This window comes from Ciconia boyciana, chromosome 1, assembly GCF_034638445.1.
Source record: "Ciconia boyciana chromosome 1, ASM3463844v1, whole genome shotgun sequence".
Lineage (NCBI taxonomy): Eukaryota > Metazoa > Chordata > Aves > Ciconiiformes > Ciconiidae > Ciconia > Ciconia boyciana.
Genome location: NC_132934.1, coordinates 155,639,989 through 155,661,394, shown reverse-complemented (window position 1 = coordinate 155,661,394; position 21,406 = coordinate 155,639,989). Strand labels below are relative to the sequence as shown.

The following is a 21,406-nucleotide window of genomic DNA, read 5'->3' as shown; positions in this document are numbered from 1 at the left end:
TCACTGAGCTCCCTGAGCTAGCTTGAATTTTTCACTGCACTGGAGTAACTTTACAGTTACTCTAGCCAGCTCTCTCTGGGAAAGTCAGGCAAGGTCAACCCAAAGTGTAGCATAGTTTTCTTCCTGTAGTTTTTTTCATTAATCATAACTCAAAATGACCTCTACACTGAGGTTAAACCTGATTGGGTCAGGTTAGTGCCATTCAGTTTCCTTTGATTCCTGCTGGATTTGCACACGGATTTTTTGTAGTTAAAATATAACTACTCAAACTGAGTTTTGTCTAAAGCCTACAAGTAACCAACCAAAGTCTTCTGCATATGTTAATTGAGTGCTAATATAGGTCTTGTTTATCTCCAGTTAGTTTAGGACACATCTCTTGGAATCACAGCACAAAGTGTTATTGCTGCAGCTTAGTACAGGACAACATAAATCATATGAAATTTGATGTACTCAGTGATTGATATCAAAAGTAAACAAAAATAGTTTCAAGTATAGTTTCAATAGTTTCAAGTCACCTTTGATTGGCAGCCAACAGATGTAAAGTAGTACAGGTATTTTTGGGATGCTTAATAATTTTCACACTTATATTACCCTGTCTAACGAGGGAAAGCTGTATTTTTATCAGATCTGTGCAAACAGCACTCTGGATCAGACAAGGAGACACACTGGGGAGAGCTGAATGGGAGTAGTTCAGTGTGTTTCAAGGAAGAAACACGTATGAGGTTCTGTGCTTCTTGACATGCCATTTTGGTCTGTGACCTGTCTGCTAATAAAGCCTCTGCTTATCTGATCTGAAGTTTCAGCATTCCTTGAATAGTAATAATACAGGTGAGAAACATTGTTAGAACAAATCCAGTCTGCACAAAGAACTATGCAAATCAAGAAAGTCTTCTGAAATAAAAAACTTAGTAGAAATTTTCTGCTGACTAAAATGATGGAAAAGGGCACTGAAACAATGTAGAAAGACCATTTGACAAACAAACTGCATTTGTAACCATAATTACAGAGAAGTGTAATTTATGGCTTATGACAAATGCTGGCACCTTCTAATTTCTGCTTTAACCTTTATGAAATTCTAACATAACCAAATCATTAAATGGGTAGAAATCAGTTTACCAAGCTGGTGTTCCAGCTTAGTATTAAACTTACACAGTAATTGCAGTGTTTATTTTCATGCTGGTACACTGATGCCACTTTCATGATTGTTTTGTTCACCCAAGATGAGGATTACGAAGACTAAGAACAGTGCTAATCATTTATAAAAAAAAAAATCTGTGGCCTTTCACAGTAAAAATGAATAATGAAAATGATACTGTTACGTAGGAAAATAATTTATTTAGTGGAATAATTTGTTAGAAAACAATAGGAGACTGTCCTATGTCATTAAAATTTTCCAGTAATGAATAAAACGCAGAAAAAGTCTATATGACCCTTCTTTGATATGTTTTTCTATTGAAATCATTGTTCACTTGGGCAGTATTTTCTATCCCTTCCCTGTTCCAAATCCAGATGGGTTAAAACTTCCACTGCTAGAGATTGTACATTTTTATCCTAATATTTCCGAGTATTTTTTTGTGTTTGCTTCTTTATAAGTCATGCCTTTGGTTCCAGGTGCAGCTAGAGAAATCAGATTCACTGTTAGAGATGCATCTGTACTTTCTTGTACCTGTAGTCCTTTCCTCATTTCCATCATGCTCTCAGTGATTGCTTTCCCACTATATTTTCATCTCCATTATGTTTATTTGCCATATTTCCAGACCTAATCCCCTATTTAAACAGGACTCCTCAATCAGGTAGCAATTAAGAGGAATGGAGCAGCATCGAATAAAATATGTATGAGATATTCAGCTATGATGAACTTAACTTCAGTTAGTATGTTATGGAGTTAGGTTGGTCCTTAAGTCAAAACTGGAACAAATGGGAACATCTTATCAAATTTTATGGTTCTGTAGTTTATTCTGGAGTCTGTTTTTTAAACATGCAATTGTAATCATCTCCAATCTCTTCCCATTCCAGGTTCCCATATGTCTTAGGGGAAAAAAAGGGCTACTCTGAGGCATAATTTATTCTGCTATCATCTTTCTTCTGTGTTTATTTTATTTTATTTTATTTTTTCATTTTATTTAGAAAAACAATGTATTTGGATACAAACCTAGCTTGCCTACAGAACTAAATTGCACAAACTGCAAATCCCTATGTGTAAACACAGTGTGGATTTTAGCAATAAGACTCAACAGGGAGTCTCTTTGTCCTATATGGATGCACAAACGATGGAAGTACTGAAGTAAATCTGCAAATTCTCTTGATTTAGGAAGGCCAGTTCCTTTTATACAGTGTAAAGTCAGTGTAACTTCAGCACAGAAGTAACCTGCTTAGATGCAGCCCTTCAATCGAGTTGTCAATGTGCAACCTGTAAAGTTTACTTCAGGTTCGCTGAGCATACAGCTTATGGGTCTTTAGTACTTTCTGCCTTATGAGAGGCAATGGAAGACACCATGGGAAATTTAATGTCAGAAGTAGTTCATTTCTGATCTTTCATACGGCATAATTTTACTGGGAGTTCTGAGATGTGAGAAACACACACACGCATCCATTCTATTCCCATTTTTGGCGGTCCTGGAACACACCTGGGACAGAAATGGGTCCCAGAGCAGGGGGAGGCAAGGCAGGTCTTGCTGAGCATGGGAGAGCAGCCATGAATTTGCTGGAACTGAATGCTGTGTTCAGCGCCATGTAACTTGCTTGGCTGTGTGAAAATCAGGACCTGCTGCTTACGTTAAGGGGATGGCCACTAATGATTGTGGCTGGTTGATTGCTAAATAGATAACATACATAAATACATACGTATTTACTCCATCTAAAGTAGAAAGAAGAATATTCTTGCTTTGTAGAACAAGTGGGTAAAGTTCGCTACTGCACCAACTCATATTCTTGTATTGTGTGAGACTTTCTTAGCCTGTGATAGGTAAATAATTGTTATTGATTAATTAATTATATTAATCCTCCTTAAAAGTGTCTTATTTTCGTGTAAATGATGTGTATTTCCCAGTATTCCAAAAGTCACTAGAGTGTCTATTGTCTTGGGGGGGCCTTAACTTTTTTTTGGTCAAGTTAAAGGGCTTTAAAGGGATCTTACTGTTCAGAATTACTTGTTTAGTATACATACCTGAATACACATGGCCATGCCTGCATACGTGGGAAGAAGAGGGCTTCTTGTAAATCAGCTGATCTGAAACTGATCCATGAACTACAATCAGTGTTTATATGAAATAATTTTGAAGTATATTATCAACATTTTAACTGGATCCTGGTGGAAGTTACAAGCAGGTACCCAGAGTGCTTTTTAAATTTTAGATCTGATACTGTGGCTCTTAACCCAGTAAGTTTTATTTAATGAATCAGCATTTTTAAAGTAGCAAATGCTGGTGGAGAAATGCCTTGAGGCTCATAAACTTAATGACATCTGCCTGGCAACTAGTGCCAAAGTAAGTCTGAACACAGGAATACAAAATTACTCTTGGTTGTAGGAGCAAAGTTCAAACACAATTTCTGAAGCATTTCAGGACATGGATTGGACCAGTTTGCACTTGCATGCAGACTGACTTATTTTCTTTACATGTTCAGCAATGGTCAATATTTGCTACTTTTTTGTCGTCACCATCATCATCATCATCATCATCAATCATCATCATTATGCTCCTTATTTAATGTATATTCAACTTCAAAATTATGCTTGTCAAGTGATAGTTCACAGAATTATGATCTTCTGAGTGATTCTGTCCTATAAAATACGGAATGAAATGAGTCAGAGAAACAGCACTACAAGGTATACTGCCTTTATTATTTCTTTTAAAGTCACCAGAGGTGTGAAAAATTATTTTTTGAGTCACTCCTGTTGTGCATTCATTTTTTTCTTTAATGGAATTATCCCAGATTTACATTTTTATGTAATTTTAAGAACAGAAGGCTTGAGTCTCAGATTTAAACCTATTCCAGAGGAATATCAATATAATAATAATAAAAAAAATGTACCTGAGTTTAGCCTAAAGACTTTTGGCATTTTGAGAATAAAGACCAAGCTGTGTTTCTTTGCTTTCCATTTGAGTATATCCACTGTCTGTAAAAACTTATGTACTTCATAGTACAGGTACACTTACAGAATTATTTGAAATTTTGTCTTATGAAAACGTCAAGGCAAAACTATTTACTGAGCAACACACAGGCTAATATAAGCTTTCTGTGCTGAAACCAGTTTACGAAAGATGTATCTTAACATGTGATTTTCCTAGTTCAGAAAAATAAAAATAAGAGCTGCGTTCTGGCTATCACCAAATCTGTCTGCAACATTTAATTTATTAATATTGTGCTGATATTTTACCTCTTGGCATCAACAAAGTTATTCCTATTTTTGAAATGCCAGTTTTGGTGCTTTACTGCACTAGTCATGACCAGAAATCTGTGCACTTAAACAGTTAGCAGTAATTCCAGCTCAGTGCTACTGCGTAACATGGTTCAAAGGATGTAAAATTTGTTCAGATTGGAATAGGTTTAAAAGCTGAAGACAAAGGGAAAAAAGGCAGTAAAATATGCCCCTTTTCCCTCAGAGAAAAAAGCCAGAAGCTATTCATTATCATGTTCTGTAAATGTCGTTTACTTCATTGATGTCAACTGTTTTGCTTTGTCTTTATCTCATTTCTGTTTACATATCAAACAGTGCTAAGTGCAAGGCAGCTTTTCCTCACTAAGCAGAATACATTGTCCTCTCATATTCACATGAGAGATCTAAAGAAATAAAAATGTTTGTTGTAATTTCTTATTCTGTGACTTTGCAAATATAGTAGAGATTAGTGGAATTTATTTTTGAAAGGTCATGTCTTGGTTTTATACACTCAATACCCTTCATCCTAGCAGTTTTTAAAACATTTTTAAAAACATATGTAAAGCTAGGAAGTAATTCATTCTCAGTCTGGCAAAACAGTCCTTAAGTTCAATGTTTAGTTATACCTAAATTAAGTCTTGGGATTTAGCAAGTAGTCACAGGAATAGCTAACCTTTTAGAAAAATTCGGTGTATTTCAGAGAAAGACTTCATAAATATTTAATGTGAGGACAGAAGACTGACCTAGTTGTAAGAAAACTGGTTTATAAACAGTTATATTTTGTCTGGAACTAACACATATCTGAGATACCATAATTTCCACCTTAGCTTAAAGGAAAAGTTAACTGATCTGATAATGTTGAATTTTCAGTGACGACCATTGTGCTTAATCGGGGTTACTACCCTGAGCTGGATAGGAAGGAGGGATGGGGACTGCAAAGGCAAAAGCCACACACTTTTCACATGATTGTGCAGGTACATGGTTCATTGGGCAGCACTAATAAGGGGAAGGAAGGGATTTAGCTTGTTAATCCGTGCTTCTTAATACAATGTCACATTAAATGACACCCACAACATGCATATTGATTGTGTTAAAGCTGGAACCTGATTATGAAATACTGCTTCATCCTCCTGTGACGTTGTCTCTCTTGAGAATCTTCTAGCAACAAAGCATCAATTAATGAAGATTTTATAATAAGAAAAGTCCAATTAAAACTGGCTTTGTTTTAGACTTTATATAAAGACAGGTAGAGGCTAAGATAGGTCTGAGTGGCTCATTGTGGAGTATAGCAGAGACACCTCAGATGGTGCCGTGCAAAAACTACCATAGCTGTGTTGGGGCAGTGGTCCGTCTGAGGTCATTAGCCTCACTTATCGTGCTTTCTGTACTACACCTCGGTCATACAGGTATAGTTCAGGGATCTTTGTGTAATACTGCATTGCATTGTGTAGAAGTAAATGTATGATAAGGTGATATGCCTAGAAATTATGTAGGCAATGCTTAGGGCAGCTTGAAATCTAGGTCTCCAGTACTACTTATCTCCTGCTGTCTCACTTAAACATCTCATCTGCCTTTCTTTCTTTTATAGTGAATCAAAGCTCAACACAGGGTGTCAACCTATAACTTCCAGTTGTGCTTGATATTAACATTTATTACAATACTAAGATTCAACTGAAATCAGTGGGGTGAAGCACAGGTTTGAAGTTAGTTACGCATAAATGTTTTGCTGAATTGGGACAATATACAGTGGTGGAATAAATCATTATTCTACTTCACAGTACATGTAAACCTGGCCAGAAAAAAAATATCTTATTTCTTGTTGTTCCAGTGGCCTGAAAGCATTAAATATGATGTAATGATGTGCATGGTCTGTGTTTTTAGAACAATTGATGCAACATTTTATAGAAGCTAGCACTGAGAGGATACTTGTGTGCATTTTTTAAAGACACATTTTAACTAAGGTCATGCTATAATAAAAGCCTTTACAAGACCAGAAGTGTATGAATGCTTCTGATAGGCATATCTGAATCCATTCAATCTAAGTGATGTGCTCTCCTCTAGGATATAAACACAGTATTTCTTACCAGTTGCCTATAAAGCTGACTTGTCAACCAGCTCATGCAAAGCAAGTGACAAGTCAGATCTATTTCCTGCCTGTCACCACAATTACAAAGAATTTGGATACCTCTGTGTGAGGGGAGAGGTATGCAGAAAATCGTATCTAGGATGAAGATGGTGTTTTGAAACAGCCTGATTTCATTTCTCTGTTCTGAATTTCTGTAACTGGACAGCACATAACGGTTTTGGAGAATTAATGCATGACAGGTTTCCATATGATTACAGCATGATATTAAAAAAAAAGTGTAGATTTTTTGTTCTTTAAGTGAGAACAAAAAAGTTCTGGCTTGTATAAATAAATATGAAGTATCAGGATCTCAGTTTTAATACCTATTTTGAATTAGTGAATTAATATTAAGATTTATTTGTACATCATTTTTATAAAAGAAATAAGGAATTTATAGACAAAATCCAGAATTTCTGATTCATAAGAGGTTCTTCAGTGGCTTGTATTGCATATTTAAGTATTGATACTGAGTCCTGTGTTTAGTTATTTGTTTATATTAAATATTTATTCTTCACTGCTTCCATGTGAATTCTTTACCCACTAATCCTAAACTCCTTTTAGCAAAATAAATGTACTAGATAGTGTGCTCAATTGTGCTAGAATAGGAGTTGATACTATTCTGTTTCTCTAGGGGTTAGCTAAGAGAAATCCTACTAGTAGCAGAGAAATGACATGTGGGCAAGTGGATCAGAAGAAGAAAGCATACCATAAAAGTTGTAATTCCTCACAGGAAGCAGTTACCCTGATATCTCAGATTATGACATTCAGCTTTTCTCATGTGGGTTTTTTTTTCTTTTTTTTTCTTTCACCAACTAAAGGAATATAAACAGAGAAAGATAATATTTTCTTTTGCCCTTGGTTTGAAAGGGGCCTCCAGAGATCTGGTCCAACTCTTTGTATCAAGACAGGATCTACTGTTCAAACAGACAGGTTCTTTGAAAATCTGTTGCAACAGCTACACAAAAGAAAAACTTAACTGATTCATAAGCTAATGCCAGGACTGTTTTAGCTGCGTTCGCATTTGTGTTCCCAGTTCTTACCAGGAAGATGATTCTATCATTCCTGAATCTTTAAACTTGTGATTTTCTGCCTCAGGATGATATTTGGAATAAGCCAAGTTTCTGTAGTGACTTTCCGCCCTATCTTTTTCCCCACTTCATACACATAAGAACTAAGATTTAAATAAAGTAAGATTGAACTCATTTAGTGTATGCCTTTACCTGGAAGCCCAGTAGAATAAAAATCTTTTCCTCCCTGAGTGTTTTTGTGCAAGAAAGGATTATTTTTCAGTCATCCTACTAGACTTATGAATGCATAATTTCATGCGGAAGGTACAAACCCTTTATTGTCTAGATATAAAATCAAGCTAAGTTGAATTACCTTGGAGATGTTAGTGGTGGTCACAGCATGTATCCTGACAATTATTTTGATACAGCTCACATGGGATATCTTCCTAAATTTCAGGAGTTTGGCCCTGTGCCCCAGCTCTTTCTAAAACAACAGATGGAAATCTTCTGAATTAGAATAATACTATTTCTCCAGATATTTTGAAGATACAAAAAAAATCCTAAAAAAAAATTCCTTTGGTTTCTGGTTCATAGAAAGTGATCAAAGTGTCTGGAAATTTTCTGATGGTAAATTGTTCATATCAGTTTTTCTTAAAATTTAAAGTTAATTTCTTTAAAAGGTAAGATTTCTAAAATTTTAAAAAAAGAAAGACTATTTAGAAGTTGGGGTCCAAATATTTATTTCCAAAGTGAGAATATATTTTTCTCCTCATAAAATAATAATGCTGTGCTATTTTGACTACTAGATAAACTAGTGAAAAGGGTTGCTGACCTAAGCAGAGGAGTTGCAGTGCACAAATACTCACTTCCTATTTTGACTCATCCTTTGGTAGGGCTCTGATGTTTAAGATTGTTCTGATTTTAGAACACTGTCATCTCTTCAGATTTTAAACAATGTAAATTTCTAAATAAAACTTATTTGTCCTCAGATATCTTATGGCTCTAAGAGCTATGTTCAATTTTTATGTTTTAGGAACTGTTCAAAGGTCAAGGTAATGTTCCCAACAATTCGAGACCTACCTTTTCTTGGTCTCCCACTCTTCTGTGGCCAAAATTACTGTTTTTATATGAGGTTCAAAAAACCCCTGACAGATCTGAGAAATAAGTTAAATGTGTTTCACAGGATCATAGGGTAATTCATTTTGGCAGGGACTTCAGGAAGTCCCTAGTGCACCGCCTGCTCCAAGCAGGCCCAGCTGTGAGATCAGATCAAGTGTTTCAGAGCTTTGTCCAGTCAAGTCTTGAAAAACTCCAAGGACGTTTGTGTCTCTGGAGCCTTCCCTTCCCTGGGCTGAACAAGCCTTGCTCACTCAACAAGCCTCCCACATGATGCCTCCAGCCCCAGCCACTGAGATGGCCCTCCACTGATCTCACCCCACTTTAGCAATATCTTCTGTGTAGTGTGTGTGTGTGTGTGTGTGTGCATGTGCAAAGCTGGCTGCAATATGTAGAAGTGGTCTAACAGTGAGTGCTGGGCAGGGGGAAACAACCCCAGTCTCCTGGCATTGCTCCTGGTGATGCAGCCCTGGATGCTGCTGGCCGTTTCTGCTGCCCAGGCTCATTGCTGGCTCCTGCCCAGCTCACTGCCCTCGGGGCCCCCAGGGCCTTTTCCCCAGAACTGCTCTCCGGCTCATCATTGCAAGGGTTTATTCCTTGCCAACTGCAGGACTTTGGGCTTGTCTTTGCTGAATTTCATGAAGTTCCTGTTGACCCATTCCTTCAGCCTGTAAAGGGCAGCCCTACCCTCCAGCATATTGGCTGTTCCCCCCCAATTTGATATCCTTTGCAAACTTGATAGGAATGCAGTATCAAAATCCAGAAATGAGTGTTGGAAATTATCTTCATATTAGTTCTAGTACGGCACCTTCACATTTTGCATCTCCTTGAAATTGGCTCATTTCTCTAAGATCTGTTTCATGCTCTACTGTGCTATTTTTCTGTGTCCTTCAGGTCAGCTGTGTAAAGTAGTGGTATTTCCATGTCCATGGTTTTGGGCCCAAAGGACTAGGACTTTTCCTCTTTGCAATATTTTTCTCAGTCTTCTGTAGGCTACATTTAAGGAAGTCTTTTGCTCTATGTCATTTTTTTAAGACATTTTTCTATTGCTTTCCTCTGGATTTTCTCTAACTGATCCTGATTTCCCTGAAATGGGATGCCCAAAATCACACAGAATACTCCAGTTGAAGCTTTACCATGCTAAGTATTTTATGCCTCTTATATTGGCATGTGTAAATAAGGGTGTTGCATATGATGATTAATTTTTTGCAATATCAAGGCATACTTGACTCTCATTTAGTTTATGATAAATGCTTTTCTGATGATCCGCTGCCTTTACCTGTCCTGAATCTGTACATTGTTATCCCTTTGTCTTATGTTATAATTGTTCTTCGTTGAATTGTGTCTTTATAGTACTCATTCATGTTTGGCTTAATTCCTTGACAAAATGTGCTTTCATCTGGTCTCTGACACTTTCTCTGATGAATAAACTAGCATAAATAACCTTATTCAGCCCCTTGCTACTGTGTTTTTCTTTTTGTATTAAAGATGATATGTCCTCTGTTTCTAGTCTGAGCACAGCCCAGAAACTTTAGAATACTCTGAGACCTCAAATGGGTAAATTGTTCTGAGTATAAGCAATTAGAAAATGAAACTTCGCCTATAACCAGAGCTTTTTTACTGAAGAGGTTAACTGTGATTGGTGAAATCCTTATTACCACAAGCAACATTTATTGCACTGAGTTATCAGGTGTAATAAAGTTCAAGACTAACAACTAATTTTGTATTATGTTTCCCTTATATCAAGCCTGCTATAGCCCAGAAAGCTTTACAACAAAACACAGATGTGTCAGCACTCATTGCCTATCAGGACAGGAGTCAAGTAGCAAGCAGCTAGATGCTAACTTAAAAAAAAAAAACATCCCTTTTCTTTATCATAGCGCTTTATCCTAAATTTTTATAGTGCCTTAGAATGACTTAATGATATAATCCCACCAAGAATTCTCTTAATTATTCATGACAGAATGTACTTACTTCAGGAAAGCCCTCTGAAAAGAAGTGTCCATCTGGCAAAACCACGCTTCCTCTTCTTCTCTAATTGGAACCCAACTTTAACTGTCCTGACAAAAGGGAATTTCTGATGAAGTGGACGCAACCTACTAATCTCTTTCAGACAGCTTCACTGTCAGATATGAGCTGAACCACTGTAATGAACCAGATATTTCTGTATGATAAACAGCAATAATGTATATAGGTACATGGCATGAAGTGGCTGTTTTTATAGAATACTTGAACATTTCAAGTGTCAGATTTTACAAATGCAAAGTGGTTAGGTGTTGGGATAGTGTTTTGGTAATGCCTTATTTACTCTGTTAGTGAAATATCAAAGTTTCTAACTATCCTTAGGAAGGCTTGCTACTACAGGGTCACTGTGACAAGCCTTGGGATCTCTGTGGTCGGCATTGTGTACCAAGGTCTTCTTTTCACACTTAACTACAAACAATACAGCTTGGAGTACTTTGTCATTGTAGTTGTCTAAAGAGTTGATTAGTGCAAAGTATCATTTATTTGTTAACCTTTATTTGCTAGAGATCAGAAAAGTTCCCAATGTGGCATACATCAACAGTTCAGATCTCCCTTGAAAAGCTGATAACCACGGTCTGTAGACTTTGATGACTATAGTCGGGAAGTTTATGGGTATATTGAATTCTGATCAGAGTGTGAGCCAGATTTCAAGATTGGGGAGTAAATCCAGGGCCAAAAGGTGATTGTTTTCTGGCTTTGCTTTGACTATGCTTCAAAATATCAAGAAAAACTTATTTTTGAAAGCCTGTGGTGTTCTTGAGCTTCCTATTGATAGAAGGTGAAACTTACTGAGTGGACTGTGCTAAGATTTTCTACCTCAGCATGAGCTAACGGGGAAGTTGCAGCTCTTACCTCGGACCTGAAACATGAAGGTTCGATATCCCCTCGTGCTCTAGATGCTTTGAACTCATTTTGAAATTAACTGCCTGACACACCGCATGGGGAATCTCCAGAATCTTTTCTGTGGGTCATGCTGACTATGAGACAGTAACCAGAAAAGGGGTACCCTCTTCCCAAATAAATCCCCTAATTATCATATGTGGAACTTTTTTATTTTTATTTTTATCTCTTCACAGATTTTATAAAAACGTAACAGTTGTAATAGGAAAGACAGAATAAAAAGACACTTTTGCCTTCTGTAGTAATTTTGTGAGTCCTACTTTTTATTTCCTTTGCTTTTCTTGTAAGGAAATGAAATGTCATGTTTTGTGTATATTGAATAAGGCAGATTACTTCATTTGATACTAAATGTTATTGGGTTGCAGTTCACAAGAAAATAAATGAATTTAAATTTAATCCAAATCAAATATTGCTTTGCTGAGTTTTTGGCAGAGCAGCAAACTGATAGTCAAACTTTTCTTTTTAGGCTCTGCTCCTTGTTATTTGCTCAGTCATCTAAGCAGACAATATTACCTTAAAGAAAGTTTTTAAAAAGTAGGGTTATGTAAGAAATTTTGGAATATGCGTATGTCACAAAAACTCAGTATTGGTAAGCTGACATTTATTCCTATGTATTTCTTCTTCATATTGAAATGTATGTACAAAATTATGAACTTTACTGTAGGTATAAGTTGAATAATACAAATTATGATTATATGTAACAATTATAATGAGAATGATAAGGTAAACAGGTACGGTAATTGTTGACTTACATGGGCACTTAATACATAAAGAATTTAATGTCATAGTAAGTATTTTTTTATATTCTTGGGCACACCAGTCACACCCCTACCTGAAAATTTGATCTATGATGTCATTAGAATGATGGTTGAAAAATTGTATACTATGATAAGCATTATACTGAAAAATTACCACCATTGATTTTTTTCTTCTAGTCTTTTTTTTTTATCTTTGAGAGACTAGAATGGATGAGAATACTACAATGCTGCAAATTAGAACTGCTAGAAGAAAAAGCATAAAGAAAAACCTATGTAGATAGTCTCCTTTACATTTCTCAAGAAATTGTCTGTCTAATGCAGCATTGTGTTTTACTTAAAGTGACTATACTCTACTACAATTATTGATTAGTTTATCTTCTTAAAAGAACCCTATTTTGTGGATCAGTAAGTTTCTTCTTTTTTTTGAAATAAACAGTCACAGATCACATGTCCTTAAAACTTTTTTGTATGCTGATAAGCTGTCTGTCGAGAGTACTAGTCCAATGCAAATGTCGACGTGGTAGCATTTAAACAAATGGTTAGACAGTCAGTAGAAAGGAGTTAATTATTAGAACTGCATACATGGTTTGGTTCGGCACTTTTACTAGAGATATAAATATAATTTGTTTGAGCAGCTACCTTCAACTGAAAGGCTCAACTTCAGCCAAAATCTGAGAATCTTTTTCTAAAGCTCCAGTAAGCTAATGTGAATGTGCATTTGCAGAATGAATTTGCACACAGAGATATGTCAGTAAGGCTAATAAAACTATGATAAGTAAGTCCACAATTGGTGCGCAGCCTGCATGCATTGGATATTATGGAACATCAGCTCTGGCTTGTATAGCAGTAGTACCTCTTTTACTAAAATTTTTGGCAACAAAGAATTCAGGAGTCACCAGGTCTGGTTTGCATTTGAACACAGACTACCTTGTTGGAAACTTATAGGAGCATTACACATACTCTAGTAACAGCATAGCTTTTCATAAATATGATGGCTGTATCACTATAGTTTGCAATAAGAAAAATCTAAGTAAAAATAATAACTAAAAGCTCCATGGTAGGTTCACAATGGAAATTTTAAGCAGTTTAATCCCTCTTCATCACTAGCAATGCAATTCTCTCCAGGCCACTTGAATGTCAAAAGATAAAAATGCACTATAAATATGAGGAAAGCTATACATATTGAAAAAATGTTTACATTTTATGGAATAATGATGTATCTGCAATGAAAGAATGTTTCATTATTATTAGGACTTTTGGCTGTGACACATCTCTTTCCCCTTTCCTTATTTTGTAGGAGAGGCGACAATTTAAAATTGGTTCTGGATTCTGGTTCTTAAGCATAAATAGGTGATAGTAGTAATATTAATACAAAGGGTGTCTCAAGTACTTTTCATCCTCAGGGCCTTTAAGGTGGAAAGAAGGAGATGCCAGGGAACTGTTTTACAAGCAAAAGAAATTGTTTATATTTCTATCTAAATGTCACTATGTTTCTGAGGTAGAATGAACTTAACAATAATTTGAAATATGTGATTCCTTGTACAGCTAGTGTATATTGTACCCCTACTCTGCTACACTGTATATTTTCTGCATTTTGGGGGAATTCTATGATATCCATCAACAGTTCCAAGTAGTCTATACAATTAATCCATCCTTAATATGCATATACTTTATATTATAAACATATAACAGTTGAATGTGCATATCTTCAATGCAATGTTCATGTTTCATTAGTCCTTAAATAGTTTGGAAAATGAGTGGTCCGCGTGACATGTTATAAAATAATTTAATTGCTTTTAGACTGGGGAAACTGATCCTAAATTCAAGTGCACCTTAGAAAATGTCCAACTGCAGCCCTTTCCAAGGGCACCAGCACATCTGCTGATTAAATCTGCAGGAGATTTATACTGGGAAAGTCAGATTCTCTTCCAATAGGCATGTCCCGGCAGATGCTGCAGTTTGTGGACGGGTTGTTGGACCCACAGGCATCTGGTTTGGCGGGTACCCAGTTTGCCCCCTGCTGTATCAGCAAGAAGTGCTTGCGCTGAAGGCAAGAACTGCCGCGTGTTGGTTCATATCACAGCTCAGCTCTTTCCTCCAAGGGAATGAGTGTTCTGGGTCACTTTGCTATGCCACTGCCTGTGTTGGTAGTGTTCACATACCTTTTTGCTATGCCGATACCCACTAGCAATTTAACTATGCTAAAAAGAGCTAATTAAATGGGGTTGCTTAAATAAGAGAAGTAGACAATATTCTCTTCACAGGACAGGAAAGAGTATTCCCCGCTCAGTACACAGAGAGGGAGACGAAGAGCTATTCAGGGAGAACACCCGAGAGGAGACTTCTTTGCAGAAATGGCCATAAGCTTCCAACTCCTCCAGCCATTCAACAATAGGATATTTTGACAGCAGAGTAGATGCTGCTGTAAATCTCCTAATTATGGATCAAAAATGCTACCAACACATGATGCACAACACTGAGCTGGTATAAGCTCATGCAGCAGTTAGGAACAGTGGAAAATTTTCTGCTGGATTAACCTTTATAGCAGTAGGTTCTATGCCAGATTCAGTTATCTGATGTATTCTAGCCTCCTTTTGAAACACACAGGCAATGTAAAAAGCCCCAGAAAAAAAACATAAATCTGGCATATACTTTGTATCATCTGCTCTAGCTAATTTGACAGCTGTGCTATCATTTGTATCTACCTGATTTGGACAAAATTAATGGTTTTAGTAACCTCAGGGAAACGGTGCAGAGCTCTGGCGTTGATGCTTACAGACTCACGTTCTCAAAGGTCGTGTTAATGCACCGGCTTTAGCCGCTGTGATTTGAGGCTTGTTTGTACTTGAGATATCTGCTGACTGAGTTGTCCTGTGGGTGCAAAAAGTGCTTGTGCACCCAGGCACACATTTTTTTCCCCTGTCGTTCTTCCTCTGCCCACCTGCTGGGGTAACTTATGCCATTATCACTCCAAGGGAAATCCACACTGGTAAATCTGGTATCAATCCACTAAAAATGTGCTCCGCATTTCATTGCGTATACCTCATAAACCTCATTAGCAGTTAGAAAAGTGCAAATACTAAATCTTTCTTCCACGTGTTTCTAAAAGCTACACACATTCACATAAAAGGCCACCTTTACAAGAGCTACCACCTTTACTAGAGAGTTGCCAGACTTTCTGTGGTAAGAGGAGTTTTATTTTGAAACCGTGTCTCCTCTATAATGCAATTAGAATGGGACTGTGAACAAGAATTGTCAGTAATTAAACCAGTATTGTTACCCATCTTTATGTGACGGATCATGGATGGACGTTATTAGAGAACAGAATAATTGTGGGGAATTTTTGTTGTTGTAATTGTGGTGAAGGGATGAGGGGTGGAGTGTGTGTAAATTGTCCACCTTTGTTGGTGTTGTGACGATATTATTTTGATTTAGGTGTGGGGAGTTCTTTTGTTGATGTAAGTGACGTTTGTGAAGATTGTAGATTGTGTGATGAATGTGTATTTTAATGATAATGATAATTTAATGATAATGATAAAACATCTATTTACATTCTCAGCATGATGTAATTAAAAATCAGATCCCATAAGATATTCAGACACCTCATTCTTAGTGATTTCAGCTGTATGAAGATACCTGAATTCTTTTAAAAATCTGGCCCATACATGTGTATCAAGAAGGCCAAAATACATTGTTGTAGAGGTTAGATTGCTGTTCTTTTCAATAGTCTGTTGTATTATAGTTTCTGATTATTCTCTTTTGTGCTACTACTCTTTATGTTGGTTCTGTTTTTTCTTTCCTGAGTTAGCTGCTGCACTAGGTGTCTCTCTTTCTCTTTTCTAATCATTATTTTTGGGAAGGTTTGTAAAATTTCCTTTTGCTTCACAGTGTGCAAAGCAGTACAGCTTAAGGGCTGTACACTTACTACTCTATGTACTTAGTTACTACTTTGTTCTAAGAGATGCTGAGTATACCTGTCACCCATTCAGCTGCTAAGGGAGCGATAATCATAATGGGATCAGGCAGATAAGAGCTGATCTATTCTCTAGCCAGCAGGAGGGGAATTTAAAGCAGTCAGAATTATCAGAGGATCTCCTCACATCTTCCTTCTGAAGGGGAATCTCTGGTAGCGCAAGAATGGCAAAACTCTCAGTAGTATAAATTAAATCTGATGTTTTAGCTTACATATAGGGCTAAAGTTGGCGGTGGGGAGCCTTAAGCAAAAGCTTAAGGAAAGAAATGCGGAGTATTCTGTCACTGGTACTGTTCCCTCCAAAGGCTGAGAAAAATCTGTAATAAACCTCTGGTTAGAAGGGCAAAGCTGGCTTTTAACCTCAAAAGTTTGACTGTGCACCAGCCTTGTAAATACTTTATATGCTGTTTTTCCTCTGTGCAGGTATCTAAGCCAGACTGTACTGGAAGAGACGATGTTAACAGCCAACCCTCAAAACAGGGAGAAATTAGCTGTACTAAAACAAGCTCTAGGTGATATGGGATTCAATAGCCTGGTAAGTTACACAAGCTTATGTTATTTGTGGCTAAAATCACCATATTACTTAGTTAAAAGCAAGCCATAAGGAACTCTCACTGATAATATTTTGTGTGCAAAAGAAGTGCCTTTCTGTCTTTCTTTTTTTCTGTTGGTTAAGACCTTGAAACAATATACAGTACTAGTTCACTCCAGGGAAATTACTGTAATCACTTTTAATTAGACACAGCACCAACAATGTAAATCTTTTTCATTCTTAAAGATTCACAAAACAGCTTCAAGGTATAATACTCTGAACAATTAAATTACATCCCATATGACAGAAACCTCATAAAACCCACAGGAATTTTTTCTTCTTCCTGATTATCTCCCTGTCCCTTTTAATTTTGTGAAACACACATTCCAAATGCCTTTGCTAGCAGCACCTGAAAAAAAGTAAATACATATTTAGTCAAAAAAAATTAGAGTTGGGTAACTTGAAAGAGCTGACTTAACCCCAAAACGCAATAAGAAGATGGGTCTGGTGTTTGTCTTTAATCCTATAAAGCTAACGAAGAAGATAATTTGGAAAATTAATCAAGAAGAGGTTCTGGAGGACAGAGCTTTGAGGGGACTCAGGAGAAATGGAGGGCTGAGTATAAGAACTCAAGTAAGCTGTGTAATTCCCTTCAGGATACTAGAATATTTAACAAACTCCATATTTCCTACATATGTATGTGCTACCTAGCACACTGTAGCTGTGACACTTCTGCAAAACAAATACATAAGCAACAGTAGTTCTAGAAGGAGGTAAAAACTTCTTTACCGCTACATGGTATTTAGCATCATAAGAAAAAAGCAGAGGAAAAGTTAATGTGACAGTATGCTAGATTATCATAAGAGATGACAGATGGGCAACACTTGTAATAAAAAAGGATCAAGGGCTATCAGCAAAAAAAATTGTGAGTCTACTGAAGCTGTTATTTAGGTGTGAGGTAGACTTCTGTGGTGATGGTACATCATGTAGTTGTTTGGCATTCCCTAGTTAAGGTAGTAACAAATGTTCTTTGGTAACCTATGCCACCTTTTCATGTAAAGAGTAGGGGGTTTTTCATGAATATTCACATGGCCATGTACAAAATTGAACACATATGGCTATATTTGACAGAATTATTCCTTACTCTTAATGACTCAAGCTCTGCACCTGTAGACTTCAGTAGCAAAAGTTCCAGGCAGTTCTGCATGTAGCCCAGTGTTCACGGATGGGTGGATCTCTCTACTCTATTAACCTTTTTGCTCTGTTGAGGAAGGGGTTCAGCCCATAAATAAATAATTGAATGCATAATGAATCATGTTTTAGAAGCCTGCAGAAACTGTCTGAGACCACTTTACATAGGAAAAATACAGTATTCTTTTGGATCCAGCACTTCAACTTCACTTTGCTCAGAGTTCTTGAAAGGAAGGAAATTGCCTCTCAGAAAAGCGTAAACCATCTTCAAGGTCCCTCTATATCCAGGCAGCATTAGAATAATCATTTAGGAGGCTAGAAATCTGTGGAGCTCCAGAGTACTGCAGGGTGATCTCCTATGCTGGAGGTTAGAGGGGAATATGTAGATAGAACACATCTCCCAAAATTTCTACCCATTACCTCTGAGGTACATGGGACGGTCTGTATGTATTATTCCTTGACCATCTAGCCACATTTAATGATAGAGTAGATTATCTTTTTGAAGAACTACATAAACATTCCTTAGCAGTCTTTAATGATATCTTGCAAAGTATGTTAATGTTTATTAAAAGATTGTTTTAAAGTTGAGGAAACATGCATCTTAGAGCACAATGAGAAAGTGTTTGAGAATCTGGAACATGAACTAAACCCGAGGCCCTACCAAAATCACCTGAATAAACAGCTATCACAGCCTGCTGCAATTCAGTGCTGTACAGTCATCCCCAAACCAGTTCTGAACAAGCTAACAAACAAGCAAGAAGTATCCATACTAGAGCGCCATTCCATCCAAGAGGCCTTCCCAAGAAACAGGGTATAGCACCCTAGCTTGAATGCCATATTAGCATGACAGTTCTTCTATTGTAAGAGCTATCTTATTCAGGCTTTGCCTGTATATATTGCTTTTTTTAAGGTCCAGCTTTGGTACTGTGTCACAGAAAAATATACTGTTGCCCTATTTACATCTATTTCATACAGTACGAGATTGAAGTTCTTGTATTAAAATGTAGTTTAGAGAATCAAACTTGCTTAAACAGCATTGGAAGTGCTGTAGTCTGTATCCCAGAAAGACTATAAGCTTTTTTAAAAGTCCTCTGATGACAGCCATATTTAGTAGAGAAAGGAACAAGAAGAAGAAGAAAAGCTTTTTTTTTTGACCTGTTGCTTTTGAAAACTGATGAAAAGTCATCCAAGCTTGGTTTCGGTGTGTTCTGAATTCATTGCAGTCACCTGAGAATAAAGGGGATGTATTGGCTACATATTTCATTTCCAGTGTATTTTTTAATCTTATTCTGCAAATTCCAGTGAGTGAAACTTCCTACTGTCACTTCTAGTGTTGCAGTAGAATCAAGTTCCAAATATTATTTTTCAAAAATATTTCAAGAATTATCAATTAACTTTGCTGTTCATAATGTCATGTAATGCTATAGTGGATATCAGGTTTCCTGTTGTATAATTTTAAAGGAGCGCCATTGTTATATAACTGACCTTAAAAAAACATCCAAAAACACACAATGTTTTGCATGTCTTAGCATTTTTGGTTCATATTTCATGGATCATTTTTTTGCTTGAATTTAAAAACATTTTTTAAAAAAACAAACAATAAAATTAGTTCTCTTCTTGCTGTGGTGAAAATGAGGCCAGGAATAATCTAGCCCTAAAGATAACTGCTTCACAGCCTTAGAGGCATCAGAACATAGCATGCAATCATGGGGGGAAAGTGTGTGGGTAACGAAGGTTGCTTTTGTTTCTTTTAGACCTTAACTACAGCTTATGCTACCAGGAACCTGTTATAATTTAGAGCTAGACACTTTGTGAATGCAGTTGGCTGAGGAAAAAACAGACCTTGCTATTCCCAGATACAGAATTTGTCTTGATGGAAATTCTCTATGGAGAAGATACGTTTATTTCTTGCAGAAATAATGCATCCGTTAAAGATATTTCAGTACTTTTTACCACATTCTGAAAAACTTTCTTAACTCAGTAGTTAATGTGATTTACATTAAAACAAAAGGAAAAAAAAGGTAATCTTGGTGTTTCATGTCCTAGATAGATTCCAGTTTGATTTCTAAATCCAAATTTCCTGTAAATAGTTCACACTAGTATACTTTTTAACTTAGCAAATGCCAATAATACAAACGAATAGAATTTGTATTTTTATAAAGCATTGCCTTTCACTGGTGTGCCCAACAGATCTCTTCTTTATCTTTAATTCTGCATAAAATATGTACAGGAGGTGGAGAACCTGTTTGTAATTCTCTCAGCAATTCTGCATCTTGGAGACATTCGCTTTACGGCTCTGACAGACGCTGAGACAGCATTCGTGTCAGACCTGCAGCTACTGGAACAAGGTCAGCAGGACGTGACCTTGTAGCGTCGCGATCAGGGTGCTTGCGCCGATCCACCAACAGATGGAAACACAGTTCCAGGGACACAAAAAAAAGTCTTCTGAAAATTCATAAGTTACTGTGGGAAGACAGTATCCAATTGACTTGGATGTTTTATAAATACAGATTTTTATGGGACAAAATAAAATACTAGTATTGCAAATTATCTAATTCAATGTCATATTTAATGCTACCGTTTGCCAAAAGAAATTGTACAGTGCACTTTGGGCAGTCTTCTTTTAAAATGCTCTTGTGCTGCTTGTCAACAGCTGAACAATTTGCATTGAATTGAATTCCTTACATTCAAAATCTATGTCTTAAAAGGGTCTCTTGTTTTCATGCTTTGAAGTTTGCCCTCTTGGTCACTAACAAATCTCCTCAAAGTGGCTTATGGATACAGAATGTCAATAAGTAGCATACCTTAACTCTAATATGAGAGAAAGTCTGCCAAGCCCTGGGGAAAGTCCTGAGTAATCTTTAAAGAGGAAAGCAAGCTGTAATGTAATATACAGATACGTTCAAACTTCACAAAGTGCTGATTATAGTAATCCGATTTCGTATGTTCATTAATTTTGATTACTCCTGTGACAGCACTCTTTTCTTTAATGTGTGGGTTCTTTCACTATTAAAAAATAGCATCTACATAAGAAAATGTTATAAAAAATAAAATAAGCAGTAGAACACAAATAACGCTTTCTTTAAATTCTCTTTTCCTTTCAGTGGCAGGGATGCTGCAGGTTTCACCAGATGAGCTTGCTTCAGCCTTAACAACTGATGTTCAGTATTTTAAAGGTAATATTTTCCAAGCTTACATTCTCATAGATCAGACCTGGTGGCATTTTGATCCTGCTGATTTGAGAATTTTAAAAGCAGATAATTTTTGTTTTTTATTTCTTGTATGGTCTTGTAAATTTTCTCTCTGAGGAATATGTAGGATTATCTGCCATGCAATAAGTCAGACTGGGCCACTGAACTAGAAATGTCTTTGTAATATGGAGCAAAGCAGTTTCGCAGTCT

At 36.6% G+C, this 21,406-nt stretch overlaps 1 protein-coding gene across 2 annotated transcripts in view; it reads left to right on the top strand.

Moving 5' to 3' along the window:
• The window catches only part of MYO16 (myosin XVI), a 400,031-nt gene that overhangs the window by 257,374 nt on the left and 121,251 nt on the right, over positions 1-21,406 (top strand). For both annotated transcript variants that reach the window (XM_072849888.1, XM_072849887.1), the window contains exons 17-19: positions 16,706-16,817; positions 20,236-20,353; positions 21,110-21,181. In XM_072849888.1, coding sequence (XP_072705989.1) covers positions 16,706-16,817; positions 20,236-20,353; positions 21,110-21,181 — 302 coding nt within the window. The remainder of the gene's footprint in view (positions 1-16,705; positions 16,818-20,235; positions 20,354-21,109; positions 21,182-21,406) is intronic.